Source organism: Xiphophorus hellerii, chromosome 11, assembly GCF_003331165.1.
Source record: "Xiphophorus hellerii strain 12219 chromosome 11, Xiphophorus_hellerii-4.1, whole genome shotgun sequence".
In the NCBI taxonomy this organism is placed as follows: Eukaryota; Metazoa; Chordata; class Actinopteri; order Cyprinodontiformes; family Poeciliidae; genus Xiphophorus; species Xiphophorus hellerii.
In genome coordinates, this window is record NC_045682.1 from 157954 (window position 1) to 175429 (window position 17476).

The window sequence follows — 17476 nt, forward strand, 5'->3', positions numbered from 1 at the left end:
TCAAGAGAGAGTAGGATGACTCTGTGGTATATTTACCTGGAGTCGTTTTTAAGATGGTAGCAACTGTAATCTCTGTAGAGAAGCGTGGTGACTTTGTAAATGAATACCACAGTGCTTTATTCTAATGACAAAAATAAATACTGTACCCTTATTTTGTAAGGAGAAGTCTATATTTCCGGTTCGTAAATTCTGCAGTTTTGTCGTAACCGGCATTGTTTCTACAGGTCTAGTCCCGCCCACTTTATTCCACGCACTGTTGAATGATTGGTCCACGAAACGTGAGCGAAGCTAAAGAAAAAAGAAAAAAAGAATATAGCTAAACCCTATTGGTCCACGTTCAAGTGACGAGATTTCCAGGTAACAATTTGACAAACCGAATGTTCCCTCATGAATTAATGTCATACAGTAGAGACAGATGAATCTCATATTACTCCCCTTGTAGAATTAAAATGTAAAAGAAAAATCACTTTTGAAAAAAAATCACATCTAATAAAAAATATTACAAAAACATGTAACGTTGAAAAGTATGTCCATATGCCATCACCCTAATTTCTGTCAGTTTGGAGCAGGGGTCTCAAACTCCAGTCCTCGAGGGCCACAGTCCTGCAACTTTTAGATGTGCCTCTGCTGCACCACACCTGAACAGAATAATTAGGTCATTAAGGCTCTGGAAAACTGATCTACACAAGGAGGAGGTAATTAAGCCATTTCATTCCAGTGTTTTGTACCTGTGGCACATCTAAAAACTGCAGGACTGGGGCCCTCGAGGACTGGAGTTTGACACCTGTGCTGTAGACCAACTATGGTTCAATAGTCAATTTTTAGGTCTAGCAGTTTGTAGTGCATTTACAGTGTTTCAGAATGATATGGGCAGAGGGGGAAGGAGAAAATATCTAGCAACCACAGCAACTGCCCCATTACTCAGTTCAAGAAAGAAAACCATCTGCAGTGCAAACTAAACACATGGAACATGTACAGTACATGTGATGCCTCCTCTACACTGTGTGTCGCCCTATTGCCATCATTCTTAAAAGCAACACAATGTTTTCATAAAAAGTCTCTCCAATCCTTCCAAAACCAAAAAAAGAAAAAAAACAAGGAAAAACCATATTGGCTATGTAAAGAAATAAATAAACAAGTTAGGTTTATTTGTGAAGTAACAGAAACCGTGTCCAGTTGAAATACAAATCTCTGATCAACCTATGCGATAAAGCATTGACATAAATAAAACTACAACAGACACGTCAATGACCTTTACAACTAATTCCGTATTAGTGATTAAGAGTATCATGGATAATTTTACTAGACAAATTTGTATGAAATGACAAAGACAAAAAAAACCACACACACAAAACCTAATGACTTTCACAATATTAACTGTACAGTTTATGAAGAGCGTCATATTGATGAAAGTGTTAAATCACTTTTGAAAGAATTACAAGCAAGCACAAAGTACATATGAAGCATTTTCCAAATGTGATTCAGGAAATGTATTTATTGAAGGATAATGCATTCATAGAGCAGTTTTCATAAGCAGGCATGCGTCTTTGCTGATAAATGAGTGACCATCCAATGCGGCCGTAAGGCTGAGTGGTTGGTCTGAGCATTGAGAACACAATTAAAGACTGAGATGTCTAGCAGTTTCTCTTGGTGTGGATCAGCAGGTCTCGCTGCAGGTTGACTTCTAGACTTCCAACAGTTTTGCTCCCTGGAGGGTCAGTGACCAGCGTCAGTTTGTTAAACACTCCTCGACCAAAATAATCAGCCACCACCGAGAAACCATCATTGGAGCTTCGGAGCTTTAAAAAAAAAAAGTTTTTAGAACATGTGCAGAAGACAATGTAGAATATTAAATATTCAAAGTCTGAGGAAGGTACCTTTATAAAAAAGTTAAAGGCAAAAAGAAAAGGTCAAACATGTCATCAGAGAAATAAGTGATTAGAATATGTTTTCCTTCTTGTTACCTGTCGATTGAAATGGTCATGGAGATCCCGTTTCTGGTCTTGAGCGCGCAGCAGATCCATGACTTTGCGGTTTTCTGGAGTGCATGTTGGACACTCTGCATCGCTCTCTGCATAACTTTCAAAGCAGTGTTGGTGAAAGGAGTGGCTACACAGGAAGTGTACAGATGGAAGCTCCAAGGGGCTGTTACACATGTTGCACTTAGTCTTCTGGAATATCTTGGCACTGTGTGGAAACGTGTCAGGATTTTTTTGTTAAAGGACCCACGAGAGCTGCAGGGATGAGTTTTTTACTTTTACTTGACTCACCTTGCCTTCAGCTCCTGGATTTCAGAGCGGAGATGAGACGTTTCCTCACGGTACTGGCAAATTTTACGCTCGTCATCTTCTATCTGCTGGCTCTCTCGCTGCAGCTTATTGATGAGGTAGTCTTTGATAACCGACAGAGTGGCCGTTGAGTTGTGTGCCAGTGTCTGCACGACTGATTAGACAATAACTAGTTATTCGCTGCTGAGCATCGACCCTCAGAGAAAATAAAGCCACGTCCCGCATAAATTTACCATGGCAACAAAATCAGACAGAGACAGTAAGGTTCTGAAGCACAAACAAAGTCCAAAATCTTTTAGCCTATCTTAAACACAACATATCATTAAACCAAACCAACAACAAGTTACGCATTACAATTTCAGAGCACATTGTGTTATGAAACAATACTTTAAGCAGCTCACCAAGTAATGGAGGCATGAGGTTCTTCTGGTCAATGTGATGTAGGACCTCACTGATATAGGCCTTACAGTCCTCCTCTTTTCTGGCAAAGTATCCGAGAGCTTGCTCCCAAAGGCAGCCCTCCTGGTCTCCATATCGTTTGCAGGCATCTACAACTTTACCATACTCCTCATTCTGCATGTGGTAATGCATGATTTGCTGGTAACTGCACATACACATACATCATTAAGTTATGAAATGAAAACACAATCAAGATGTTCTTTGTAATGAACACCTGCTCACTCAGACCACTGTTCATTCCGTAGGTTACTAGACAGTAATGGATTTTATAAATGACAAGATTACATTTCTCTTCCTCAGCCACTGTACAATGAAGACCAAGTAACAAGTGAAGGGTCACTTTCACTCATTACACTAATCAGCAGCCATATTCAGGGTGTGAAAGACCTTTGAAAATTTGATAAGGCAGGGCAAGTACAAAATATTTAGGAAATGGTGCCACATAGCCACACCTGCCACCCAGCAAAGGAAGGCTATAGCTAATTTGTGGAGTATTAGAGAATGTTGGCTTCACACAGGCATTACTGCTTTCACACCCCACAGTCAAGTGGTAATGCTGCAGAAGTCCATTGTGTTCCAATGGACATCTACTCTGATACAAATATGCAGCCACATTCACCTCTAGGTGGTGCTATGTTAGAAAATATGGCTTCAGCTTATAACTCCACAACTACAAGTCACATTAGCAAAAAATGATGTGGGCAGAGTTTCTTAGAAAGATTCTCCAACATATTATCGTGCTAGCCACTGTGCAAAAGTTGTTGTTATTTCCCAGAGAGCCATGAAAATTGCATTAGCCAAAACAATCAACTCTGAGCCAATAAAACCAGATTTTGGATTTTTTTTTTTTTTTTTTTGCATAACTGCAATGTAGGTGGCACTGTAAAATTGCAAAATTTGTTACCCAAAAACTGCTGATCAGATTTTCGCCAAGCTGTGCACTACATAGGCCTTACCTCATAACCTTAATATCGTCATGGTTGGTTGACGTGTGGGAGGCTTATTTACAAAAATGTGAAAAATACTTCATCTGGCCTTCAAACTTTTACAATAAAAAATTCTAAAAATCACACGTTCATCCAAATGAGCACTTTTACCCCTTCCCTACTGTCTGGCCATTACATCTGCCGTGCTCCTCTTGAGCGTCACACTAAGAACGCGAGAGGTAAAACCCGAACCAGGTCCAGATTATTTCCGTTTTTGCATTTTCCTTTTAAACAGGCTCTTTCCCTCGCACTTTCAGTCATGCTGCTTCGCACTTTCTCTGTTTTGATGCTGTCTGATTACATCAACAAGCATTACCGTGGTTGGCGGGTAGACTGCAGATCTCTACTGCAGGCCAAATTATTATCATTTTTATTGTATACCAGATATACTGTACACATGCATTCCTAAAACAAAAAGTTGAGTTATTTGTAATATTTAAATAAAAATTCTGCCTGTCTGTTTTGGTTTGAGCACACATGGCTGATTGATGAGCCCTGCTCTCTAGAAAGACTTGCAGTAAACTACTTACAGTTTGCCTTTCTCATACAGGTAGAGGACACCTTCTTTAAAGTTGTGCATCTGGCAAAGGACCAAGGCCTTATCAAACACAGTGTTGTCACTTCTGAGCAGCGAAAGGGCTTCTCCCTGGCAAACCTTTTTTTTCTGTCAAATATGCGTGGATTAGAAAACCTAATCAGCAATAGCAAAGCTAACAAAATGTTTAAAAATACAAATATTGATGTTAAGGAACAGCTCATGTGTTTTCATTTAAGAACATCTTAAAAACGGGCTCTAGGAAAGTCAAAAATGTCAACATTGAGTAAAGATATATAGATTTTAAGGTGGTTTTATACTTTTCTTATTCCAAAGTGTTTCTGCAGGGTTTTTTTTTTTTTATCCCTGTATATATTATTGTGCTTTAACATCAACCTGCCAATGGGACTAGAGATGGTAATTAGCAACTTGGCTATAATCTCAGGTATTTACATGTAAATGTCCATTAATACATATTGTCCTATTTTTAAAAAATAAACCTGAACATGTGTTGGTTTGGCACTAACCTCAGGATCTTGTTCGTGTGCCCAGTCTTGCAGTCGGAGCTCCAGCAGTGTGTCGTACACACCCTGGGATGAACGAGGGTCCACCTCAATCATATGCTCCAGGAAGGCTTTCAGCTCACGAGGGTTATTGGCAAAAATTGGGATGAATTCTTCAGAATTTGCCTTGAATTAAAATGACAAAAGTCACACATGAGAGTATTACTGATAAATGTTGCCGACTAGCCAGACTGGTTCACAGTGGAAACAAAAAAAATAAAATAACACACCCGGACCTTGTTAAGCAGACTACTGTCCAGGCTGACTTTTTCCATTGAGTTTTCACTCGGATGATAGTTGGTGCATAAGCGCTTCAGGAGCAATGTGGTGCCTTCAGGAACATGGTGCATGAGCGTCTTGCCATAGCGCTTCATGTTGCTTTCAGTTTGTTCAAAAGGCAGACGGCCAATGTACCGCAAGCCTTCCTGATAGTTCTGCAATGGGAACAGAAAGAGATGATTGAGTTAGTGTTATGAGCGAGCAAGAAATTGACTATATTTTATCAGTGGAAAACCATAGGCATAGATTGAGCTGCTATAAAAGCAACCGTGACATACACGTTTAACATGCTCCTAAAGAAACAGCAACTGATCAAAAATCAGAGGAAAAAAACTTTCCCACATTAGGAAGCTACTTTTGCAGATTCTTTTGAATCAATTCATAATCATACATACTGTATGTTCCCCAGGAGATTAGGTCAACCTGAAACACACACGTCACCTTCAGGTCCTCCAGCTGGATCTTCAGGTACCACTCATGATGCTGGTGGCGTTCAGCCAGGAACACAGCATGACTGTGGTATCCAGCTTGGCGAAGAACCTTGATGGCAATCTCAACATCAAAGTGGACCTCATTCTCGCTGCTCTGTGAAAATGCAGACACACAAACATTACTCAAAGACTAATCTGTTTACCACAAAAGTCACAATAAAGCAACAATAACACAAGTCAGAGCTCTCTTTCCTTTGTTTTTCACTATTGACATTAAATTCTCACCTTGATGAACTCTTCCAGCTTGGAGCTGTCTTTGAGTTTAGTATAGCAGTTGAGGAGCAGTGTAGTGTGGTCCGCATTGGCCAGAGACTGGCGGTGAAGGGCCTGCAGGTATGCCGTCAGGTTGTGGATCCTTTGGGCATCCAGGAATTTCCTAATGACATACGAAGGCTCCAGCTTCCCAGTGGTGCTGATTGGAAACATGATAAACCAAGAAGATAGACAGTTAGGTCTTGACTGAAAGAAACATCAAACACCAACAAAAAGCAATACATGATTTTGCTCTGGAAATAGATCAATGATAAACTACCGAATATACTGCTGGATGGCACCATCATGATCTCCCTTCAGGTACAGATGATCGCCATACTGTCGAAAGATCTCTGACAGACCGTCACTGTCCAGATGCTGGCTTTTAGCCAAGTTTATGGCCATGACAAACAAGTTCTTCTTGAACAGCATCTTGACAGACAACGAGACATGATTAGTGTTAAAAAAGTTTGAGGAGCTTATTGAACTTCTCAAAGGAAGTTAATGATCAGCAATTAATGACCTCCAGTTTTGTCTGTGTGTCCTTCTCTTGCAGAACAAACATTTTCCCGTTTCGGGTCAGAATGTAGAAGGATCCCCATTCTGCCAACACATCAATGACATCATCGAATGAGGCGCTGTAGGCGATGAATTTGTTGTCCAGGTCATAGATTGTTAAAACTTGCTTTTCTGACAGTGAGTTCTCGCCGCTGCCAAACCCTGATCTGGGGATAAAAACAGACAGTCAGCAGCTTCCTTCGTGTGCACTGCTTATTAATCATGGAAGTCTGACGTTAAACCATGTCTCCTAACACTTTTAAATATCTTACACCAAATATTGTAGACATTTATGCAGTCTTACATTTGAGTAAAAATAAATCAATAAAATAACTCCTGGCAAAGCACATTGAACCGTCTCTTTTGGAGTGTGTTACTAGTTGAAACATCAGCCTAACAATCTTGTAGCTGGTAAAAACTTGACAGCACAGTTGTTTTATAGAATCTCCTGGGTTCAAATCCCAACTTGGGCATTTTCTTACTGAGTTTTTGCATCCAAACTTCACACCCTAATCTAACTCTAACCCTCTGATATGAGTGTGTGTGTCTGGTTGCTTGTCATATGTTTCTGGCAAATGTCTTTGCTGATAAATTGATAAATGAATGCAACCTGTGCAGGGTAGACCCTGCCCCGCCTCTCTCAAAATGACTGCTGGAGCTAGACTCCAGAGCGCCCTACTACCCCCTCGGAGCTTTTAGAAACCTAAAAATGAATCAATTCTATCATAAAAATCTTTGAATGCATCAAGGGTACCATTACATTGGACAAATCAGTCAGATTTTGGTTCTTACTTGTTGGGAGACTTCACATCTTTGATCAGCAGGAACAAGTATCCCCGGTGCCAATGGGTCAACAGCTTGTGGCCATCGAAAGCAAAGCAGGGCCCTCGTTCATCAGGCTGGTACAGGTAAACACATTCATCCCCAGCCACAATAAACTGGGAATCCTGGGATGGATCTGCCAGGGACGAGCAGCACAGGGCGCAGCCATGGGTATCCAGCTCTACTTTCGGATACTCCTTGTTAGACAGAGTGTAGCACTAAGCAACAGAAAACAGGAACACAACCGATTTGTTCAGAACTTGTTGGATCAACTGGCAGATACATGGTGTCTGCAATGCTTTAGGGGAATGCCGACTTACAAATACTTTTTCCAGAGTGGCAACAAACAAATGTGTAACTTTTGCCATTTGGCGGAAGGCCAGGCCTGTGACGGGGCAGCTCCCCTCATGCAGAGTCAGAGTTTTACTGTGACGGTCTCTGGTGATGTCCCCTTTGGTTAAAACCACGCTGCCATCTGTGAAGCCTGCCAAGAAACGCTGTTACTCAGCAGAGAGAGTGGAACATGTGACTTCCACAAGTTAAAGGCAGAGGGAGAGCTGTCTCACCTATAGCCATGAAGTTCAGGTTCTCGTGTACACTGAGACAAGACACTTCAGCTGGTTTATTGCCGGGAACTGCAGGAAAGATTCTGGTGCAGAGTGGATTCCCACTGTCTCTCTTGTCAAGGTTCCAGACCTTCACCTGAAAAATAAGACATTATTAGTCTGGTGGGCTCTCATTCTGTACCTACACTACACATCTGTGGGTCCACTATATACTAGCTCATTTTTGTATACTGGCAAAGAAGTGTAGAACAGTTACAATATAGTTTGTCAACTATATTGTAACTGAGAAACCATCCAAGTTATTGTTATGATTGTAAAAGGTCACACCTACCAGAGGATTAATCCCATGTTCATCCTGTCCCACTGATACCAGGATACTGTGCTGTTTCAGCTGGAACAAGTGAGTCACCCGCAGCTTGTACGCCTGGAACGACGTCAACTGCAGGGAACGTGTCATCAGCCAGATCTGTCCTTCCATATGTGATATTATAGAGTTAAGAATTTTTATGCCAAGATATGTTAGGAGAGAACTGATCTAATTTATTTAGACATCTTTAATAGTGGCTAACATTCCAGTCTTTCAGAACTCTTTCTAAACCCTTTAGTAAGAGGTGACCTACATCCTCCTGGCATATTCCTACACTACTCACAAAACGTTAGGCATATTTAGCTTTCAGTTGAACTAGATAATAATGCCTCATGCTGTTCACAAGTCGACTTAAAGTCTGCTGGTGTGTAGCATCCCTCTGCCCTCAGGTCATTGAAACTGTGGGGTTCAGAGTTATGAGCCCTAACACTGTGACTCTGCTGATCCCAGAGCAATTGTATAAGATTCAAGTCTGGAGAAAGTGCAGACCCTCCATTCAAGGTAGCCAGTCTCCAGCAGTATTTTCCTATTTTTGTGACCTCAAAAAACTAAAGAATTGTTGTCCAATGCCAAGTATTATAAACCTTCATTGAAATTGACATTCAGTTCTGGGATTTAATCCAAGTAAAGTAAGTTTTGTTCACTCATCACCACGCCAAGTATATTTTTTACCCGAAAGAAGAATTGTACAGCTCGCTGGGGAGCATCGTGTGGAAAGAAAGACTGCCTCACAAACCAATTCACTCATTCTCCCTGTAGCAACAATACACATCAGCAGACTGGCTCCTATTAGCCGGCCGGACTGCTCCGTTGTTAGCCTGCACCATTCAGACAGAGAATTATAGCCCCGACTTCCTGTTAAATTAACTACAACCGATTTCTGTGACTGATGTTAATGTATTTCTAAGGTCTGCCTTTAACCAACAAACTTAACACTGGAGTAACATCGTGTGGCTAAGCAAGGATATCTCCCAGAACAACATGTCCCCGGCCGGAGTCACTCGCCGAGATTCCTTTAGGAAGAATAAAGGTTTTTCCGCTATCTGCAGGATCCTTCACCGTGTCCTTATCAAAGAAGACAAATTTTCTCCACTGTAGAAATGCTGCCATTATCGTAAGGTTAGCCAGCTAGTGACCGCAGAACTTCATCATGTGATGGCAGTCACGTGACATGACTTTTCTTCTTCTTCTTCTTCTTCTTGTTCTTGGTTTTACTGGCGGTTGGCAACAAACTGTAAGTAGCATTACCGCCACTTACTGGTATGGAGTATGGTTCGTGATCTATCTATCTATCTATCTATCTATCTATCTATCTATCTATCTATCTATCTATCTATCTATCTATCTATCTATCTACGCACACAATACAAAGAATACAAAGTTACTTATACATAACTTTGTATTCAATCATCTATATCAAACACACATTCACAAACACACCTACTAACATCAAATTCTATGAAACTTTATGAAGTTTTCTTAAAAATAGAATAACTATTTGTATGTTTACTCCCCGAATTCTTCCTCATAATATCTAATAAATTAACCTTTTCCTTAATATATTCAAACTCTCTCCTCATATATCTTCTCTCTCTTTCATATTTATGACATTCTAATATAACATGTTCTATTTTTCACAGTAATCACATTTGCCAGTAGTATGCTTTTGAATTTTCAAAAGTGTATAATTAAGTTCTGTATGCCCAAATCTTAACCTTGTTATCACTCTTTCCTCCTTTCTATTTCATCTTCCATTTCTTCTTTCTCCTTCAATCTTCTGAATTTTATGAAACCATCTTCCTGTTTTTTCTTCATCCCACCTTTTTTTTTTTTTTTTTTTACCATTTTTCCATCAGTTTTTCTTCAACAATACTCTTTCCCTCAGATTTACTTGTTTTAAATACATCACCTATCATAATTGAGAACAGTAACAGACTTATAATACTCCCTAGTGAAGTTCAATTTTCTACTATATATTTTCCTGAGATCACTTCACCAATTCTAACTTGTATTTTCCCATTTGTTAAAAAGTCTTTAATCCATTTAAATATATCACTATATATATATCTATCTATCACTATATATCAATATATCACTATTTTTTGTAGCTTGTTTTGCATTTTTATCTGCCAACTAATTTTCTTTTATCCCTACAGGTGATGGTATCCATGTAAAAATAACTAATAAACCCATTGCCCGAATTCTATAAATTAATAACTGAATCTCTAATAAAAGGTCTGGTCTACTAATAGAATTATTATTTTTTTATGACTATAATGATGAACTTGAATCAGAACATATTTTACTTGTATTGTGGTTTGTCCGATCACCACATAACACACACAACGCAGAAGTCCAGCAGTCACATAAGCAATATGCAAAATATACATAAAACAATCCAGACTTCTCAAAAAATGTTAAGTAGTTGCATTTTATTCAAGCTGCAGTATAGAACTTTAATAAAAAATATGTTTTCTCCATATTTGTTAAAGCTGTCACCAAGTCATGAGTTTGTTAGGAGACAGATAATCTGTGAAAAAAATCAATCTCCTCCACCTCATCCCTGAACTACTATTGCTAGCTAAAGTAATGCAACGTTCTGACCAAAAACAACCAATCAGAACCATGAGAAGGATCTTAGTGCTGTCAATCAACCTCATTCACTCACTGCTAAATGTGCTAATGGTGGAAAAACAACATCATTACAGGAAAAATGTTTATCTGCTGTCATTGGTAGCTAGCTAGCAAACAGAAGAGGGTCAAAATCAAGCTCGTCATTTTATTTTAAGAGGAATAGATGCAGCGATGGATAGCAGTCGTCAATCATAATGACTGGCAGCTCTCGGTGTAACCAGGGATTTGCAGCGAACACTTTATATAAGGTAAGATTAACGTTCAGATACTTTATAAGTAAGTATGGTTAGAACATCAAGTATCACATTATGGAGAAGGTACAAGTCTAACCATCAGTAACCATGGAAACAATGCCACGCCGTGATGTAGTGTAGCATGTATGGAAAAAAATGATAAGCATCTCGTCTTCTGTACGTTTTTAAGGCTGCTCCGGTTTAAGGGGAAATGCTGTTTATGGCACAGTGACATAAATCATGTGGTGTGAATTCAGGCAAAGTCGATAATTTGATCAACATGTTAAAAGGCAGGAAGTGGTCGGTTTCTAAGCTAGCTGTTTCAGGCTTCTGTAAATACTGCAGTCTATGAGCCCCAACCAGGTGTGTTACCTTCACAGATAAATTAGCTCGACTCCAACAAGTAGAAGCCATGAAAAAACTGACAAAAACAACTTAATTCGCTCAGTTCAATACTTCATGTGGTGGGATGGAGTTCCACCCTGCGCACCAGGTGCAGCCAGAAGCACCGTTGATTGGTGGGCGGGGCAGATGGCTTTATAGTTGAGCAGGCCGCTGCAAGGTGTGTGTGTGTCTTTGTTTCCCCTGCTACATATCGGCTGCCTGAGTGACCTGAGTGCTTGATCGGCTCATCTGAGATCGTAAGTGCTAGTGATGGGCAAATGAAGCCTCATGAAGCAATGAAGCTTTCCAACCCTTTGCTTTGGAAAAAAGTTCATTACACGATGCTTCATTCATCACTCACTAGTGACATTTGCCGGTGAAACTGTAACAGCCTTGTCACTCAGTTGGATAACACTTCCAAAAATTAGTCAATGCAATATTGTCACAAAGTTTTCATCAAACTCATGTTTAGTAACAGGAGAGTCAATGAAATCATATTTAATTGTCATATGTTTTAATTATTAAAATGATTTGTAGCCAATCTAATCCTGGTATATGTTGAAAGTCAGTGGTTGTGTTGGGTTTTCTTTTATGTCATATACTGATTGACAATAAAGACATTTGATGTTTTAGTGTCTTAGTGCAGTGCTTGTTGGGGAATTCGCTTTTTCTTGGATTTTTAATTGGCTCTGATCCCTTATATTTGGCTACATGCAGAATTTTAGTCTTGCAACAGCATTAAATCTGTTTCTGCTGTGCAAGACTGATATATCTTTGCTGATCAGACTACAAATAATAGTGGAAATTCCCAGAAGGTGAGAAATTGGGAGGCTGAGGGGTTAATTATTTTTATTTAAGAAGAATTTTATTGTGAGCGATCATCTCAAAGTATTCCTAGATGTCAAAGATTTTCCTCTTGCTGGCTCCATTTCAAACAATCAATCGAGTTTATTTGTATGGCTAATTTCAGCAACAATGTAGTTCAAAGAGCTTTACATCATAAAATGACAAAAATATAGTCATTAAAAAACACCATAATCGACAATTGAGAAAACCTGTAACAAACATTACATTTTGATGAATGCCATCATCGATACACATCCAATATGTTGGTCAATGTTCCTTGTATTTTGGCCACTGAAGACAAATATTCTCCTCTGATGCGCGACCAAATGACCTACAACAACTCACGGCTTATCATGCTTTTATTTTGAAAACCGACACGCAACATGAAGGAGTCACGTGTCCCAGGTGATGCAAGGCATCATTTGTTGCCAGTTACGTGGTTTTCAGCAAGGCGACATAAGCATCGAAGCGGGGCTTCATTGACACGCCCCCTTCTTACTGGAAGCCTGGCTTCAGATGGCCCATCACTAGGAAGTGCCATTTGTACCATCTGTGGCTGGGATTTGGTTGGGTTTTGGTTGCTGTTTCTGCAGCGTTGCTCCGCTGGCCTTAGTGGCCAAATACACCTTGCTGCAGCAAACGGAATGGGGCGGGGACGGACAACTGTCAGTCTCATACCTTATATGGAAATGGTGGGGACGGACCACTGTCAGTCTCATACCTTATATGGAAATGGGACTATTTCATTCCGGAAATGAAGGGGGCGCTAGTGACACTATTTCCTGTACCGATCGTGTTATAATAATTATACTAATAATAATGTATTTTATTTGACAACGCCTTTTAAAACACCCAAGAAGACTTTCAACATTAAAAATACAAATTAAATAGTAAAGAAATGGCTACAAAACGTGATATGTCACGTGGTATGTCTGTCACGTGGTAAGTCACTTTTTTATTTCCAAATCTTTATTAAATCTTTATTTAAAATTATATTAGTAACAAACAATCTAGAATAAGCAACAATAAGGAAACATTATGGAGATGTATTTATCTATCCTTACACCCAATCTATCTCAAACAAAAGTAATAAAACATGAATCAAATCAATATTTTGGAGACAAATGTACATTACATTAAGAGCACATTTATCCATCCATTAATTATCATGAATTATCCCTATAGTGGGTCATGAGGGCTGCTGACCCTGGACAGAGTGCCAGTCCGTCGCAGATTAAGAAAACAGATATAAACAAATGAAGTTCAAATAATATATTTTGATGTTGTGAATGGTACTCTTAAAATAAATAAGTTACAATCTAAAGTATAATAGCCTCTGGCTTATTAAATAAGAACTAAATGGAAAAGAGGTTTGGTCGGTAAAACATTTAGTCAACAATTTTGGCCAACTTAGTACGTCCATTCACAGAGCACAATTGTTGTTTATTTGCCAAATATTTTTCTTATTATTCACATTGTGAATATAATTTACAAACAAACCAAAGGACTTTTGAACTTCTAACAAGTGCCATTCAGAAAACTAGAATATTTTTGGTTGCAGGTGACCTGGCTCAGCTATTATCATTGTTTACCACAATGTCTCATTGGAAACTTTTGCTATAAGGACTCCAGTTCAACCAGTAAACTGATTGGTGTCCCACTATTCCATTTAGAAATTCCATATCAATTCTACCAATTGCAATCGATTCATAAAATAAAGCCCTTAAATATCCAATTGTTGCAAAACAAAAGAGATTAATTAAAACTTTAAATGTAGCTTCAACCTGGAAAGACTCACACAGAGAGAAAGTAGGTTTTAGAAAGTTTATTTGACAAGAAATAATCTTTGGGGCTCGGACCCCGGCAGTAGACACTGCGCTGGTAACTGCCAGAAAGAATGATCTTTTTTCTATATGAAAACCTTTTTGAATAAAGTCACTGGTTGCATAAATTAAACCAGTGTGTAAATTCTAACTATAACTGTCTTCATCTCAGCTGCTCAGCCAATCACCTGATCATGTGTCTCCATCCCAGCCTAACGGCGCAGGGCTCATCTCCTCCACCCTTCATAAAGTCCGGCTTGATGTGTGCAACTGCTCCTCATCTGAGCTATCATCACCTCCACCCCGACTACACCTTCACTCTGCTCGTTTAATCTTGTTTGTATCTGAACAATATGTTTCTGTAATGTGCTTGCTTTATTACAAAAAAAACCCCAAGTTGATTCTGACTGTTAAAACATAAAAAAACTTAGCTGTATGTCAGGTTTGTAAAAAAAATTTGTATTGATTCCAGTCATTGTTCAAAAAGTATAGGAAACATTGTATTTACACATATAAAATATTGCAAGTTATTAGCTTTGCTTGCATTTAAAATTTTTAAAGCAAGGTTATCCTATTGTTAAACAACGCTGTTACAATATATTTACAACTACTTTATTGGTTCTACTCTCTCCAACAAATTACAGCCACAATGTAACTTTGTGTGGAAACGGCACCATTTCTATGAAAACTAAATAATGCAAATCAACTGAGCTACAACAAAAGGAACATTCAAAAATGTAAATAATATTGAAAGAACACATTATTAAAAAGGATGACTGCACAAGTCAAAAGGCAAATATTATTTAGCAGAAATGATTTAAAATGGCATGTCACAAAAAAAACACACAATGTGTGACAACTGAAATGTGTGAAAGACTGAGGAAAGCCACTAATATTCTCCTTGACAGTATTGACAGTCAGTGCAGTGTCCAGGTCGGCCATCACAGTAGTAACCAGGGTACTCTCCTCGTCTTCCATTGCCGGTGAAGCCCACAGTCTTTATATTACCGGTGGCAGGAAAAACACGTTACAACCGCAAAAGGAATCCGGTTTTCTGCCTTGAATGACTCTGAAAATTTGCCCCAGTTGATCTCACCTGTTAATGAAAAATCGATTTCATGTAGTTGAAATCTAATTTCACATGTTTTAGGTGAAAAAAGTCAAAGGTCCTTACCATCCAGCCAAGCAAAGTGAGTCTTCTTCCTGAAAACTGGCTCAGACTCAACGGCTTCAAAGCACTTGCAGGTCAATGCCAAGGTGAGGTAAGCTGAGTCTCCCTGTGCCGATATCACCTCCTGGAGAACAGCTTCAAGAACATTTAAAGGCATCTGAAAATAACAAAAAACCAAACAAAATAAAAAATCACATTACACATTATGATCAGTAAAACAGTAGTTAATAATAGCCATTTCACCAAATACTTTGTTACTCTTACTAGTGTAGTTTATTGCAGTTACTTACTAAAACTATATTGAAGTAGTGCTACTCGTCATTAGAGTATCACATCTGGGTACTACACCCAACTATAATGGCAGCTGTTAGTTTATAAAATATATTAGACTTTCCAGAAATTTAACATTGGTGTACAAAACATATTTAAAAAAGATTAACCTTTAAAAATAAAAGAGAAACACTAGAAAACTGGTAAGTATGTAAAAAATATTTTATATTTTTCAAGTGTAGTTTTACATACCGTTATGTTGAACCTACGGAGCCCTCTAGGGGACATGGCGAATTGTTTTCTTTTGCGTTCCCTCGCAAAACCTTTTGCGTTCCCTCGCAAAACTTTTGCGTCCCCTCGCAATACTGTACTGGTCAGTTATGCAGCATAATTGAACACTGCAAGCCTTTCTTACGGTGGGCGCCGTACTTTATGCTTTAATATAAGGTTATGTGAGGTTTTTCCATGAATGTTAGTATCTTTTTGTGAAATATCTGAAGTTTTATATCTTTCTTTAGGATAGAAAGGCGCCACAAACCTACGATATAAACAGAAACTTTCCATAAGTAGGAAAGAAATAAAAAAACATCCTAATTTGGACTATTTCTGAGTTATTATCACGGGTAATAAATCATCTGACAGTTTTGATTGTGTCTCTGTTGTGTTCGTAGTCTGAATGGTTTAAAGAGCTGCTTTCAGTGCCGCTCCATCTTAGCCTTAACAGACATAAACATGCAGGAAAAAATAAATTGATTTTCAATTTGTTTTTTGCACCAAACAGTTTTTATTATTAACAAGTTTTTATTATTAAAAACACGACAAACTAATGATGGTAAAGGGCCGCACTGGGTTAACTCGGGGAATCTCATCTGTCCGTGTATCAATCAACTCCAAACCTCTTCTTTGTTCTGTCACAATTATCGATTTTTCCATTTTGATGATCAGGCTCCAAACTTTGCAAGGACTGACCGCCCCGCTCACCGCTTCCTAATACACACAAAGCCAGTATCCTTCCCATTCATACCTGGTGACGTCACTCCCACGTTGACACACCTAAGTGTCAAAGCCTCCTGTTCCTGTCATATCAATAATTACTTATTTCATTCATATGGCTCTTACAGAGCCTCAGTGAAAACTTGTTTATTATTATTAACTGTTTGGTGCAAAAAACAAATTGAAAATCGATTTTTTTCCTGCATGTTTATGTCTGTTAAGGCTAAGATGGAGCGGCACTGAAAGCAGCTCTTTAAACCATTCAGACTACGAACACAACAGAGACACAATCAAAACTGTCAGATGATTTATTACCCGCGATAATAACTCAGAAATAGTCCAAATTAGGATGTTTTTTTTATTTCTTTCCTACTTATGGAAAGTTTCTGTTTATATCGTAGGTTTGTGGCGCCTTTCTATCCTAAAGAAAGATATAAAACTTCAGATATTTCACAAAAAGATACTAACATTCATGGAAATACCTCACATAACCTTATATTAAAGCATAAAGTACGGCGCCCACCGTAAGAAAGGCTTGCAGTATTCAATTATGCTGCATAACTGACCAGTACAGTTTTGCGAGGTAACGCAAAAGTATTGCGAGGGAACGCAAAAGGTTTTGCGAGGTAACGCAAAAGTATTGCGAGGTAACGCAAAAGTATTGCGAGGGAACGCAAAAGGTTTTGCGAGGTAACGCAAAAGTATTGCGAGGTAACGCAAAAGTTTTGCGAGGTAACGCAAAAGTATTGCGAGGGAACGCAAAAGAAAAAAAATTCCCCATGTCCCCTAGAGGGCTCCGTATGAACCATAGCAGTTTGTGCTAAATGGTTCTGTAGCTAGCAAAGGGAACAGCAATATTTATGTTCATGTTGCAAATAGATACGTGGATCTGTATAATGAAAATAAAAAACAGTTTGAGCATAAAATACATTTCTCAATTATACATGTTATCTACT

At 38.8% G+C, this 17476-nt stretch overlaps 1 protein-coding gene across 2 annotated transcripts; it reads right to left on the reverse strand.

Annotated features, from left to right (window-relative positions):
- Positions 1 to 1119: 1119 nt before the first annotated feature.
- Positions 1120 to 9340, reverse strand: vps11 (VPS11 core subunit of CORVET and HOPS complexes). 2 transcript variants are annotated; one of them, XM_032576748.1, is made up of 16 exons: positions 9135 to 9340; positions 8131 to 8279; positions 7800 to 7935; positions 7554 to 7717; positions 7204 to 7451; positions 6377 to 6578; positions 6134 to 6285; positions 5827 to 6013; positions 5552 to 5695; positions 5062 to 5265; positions 4796 to 4957; positions 4264 to 4397; positions 2690 to 2892; positions 2271 to 2442; positions 1965 to 2187; positions 1120 to 1799 (listed from the first exon to the last, which is right to left on the reverse strand). In XM_032576748.1, the coding sequence occupies exons 1-16, from the start codon at positions 9274 to 9276 to the stop codon at positions 1635 to 1637; spliced, it is 2787 nt and encodes a 928-aa protein (XP_032432639.1). In that variant the 5' UTR covers positions 9277 to 9340; the 3' UTR covers positions 1120 to 1634. The 2 variants fall into 2 exon arrangements, with proteins under 2 accessions (XP_032432639.1, XP_032432640.1); XM_032576749.1 differs by having other exon boundaries at positions 5068 to 5265; positions 9135 to 9339.
- Between the last annotated feature and the right edge of the window lie 8136 nt (positions 9341 to 17476).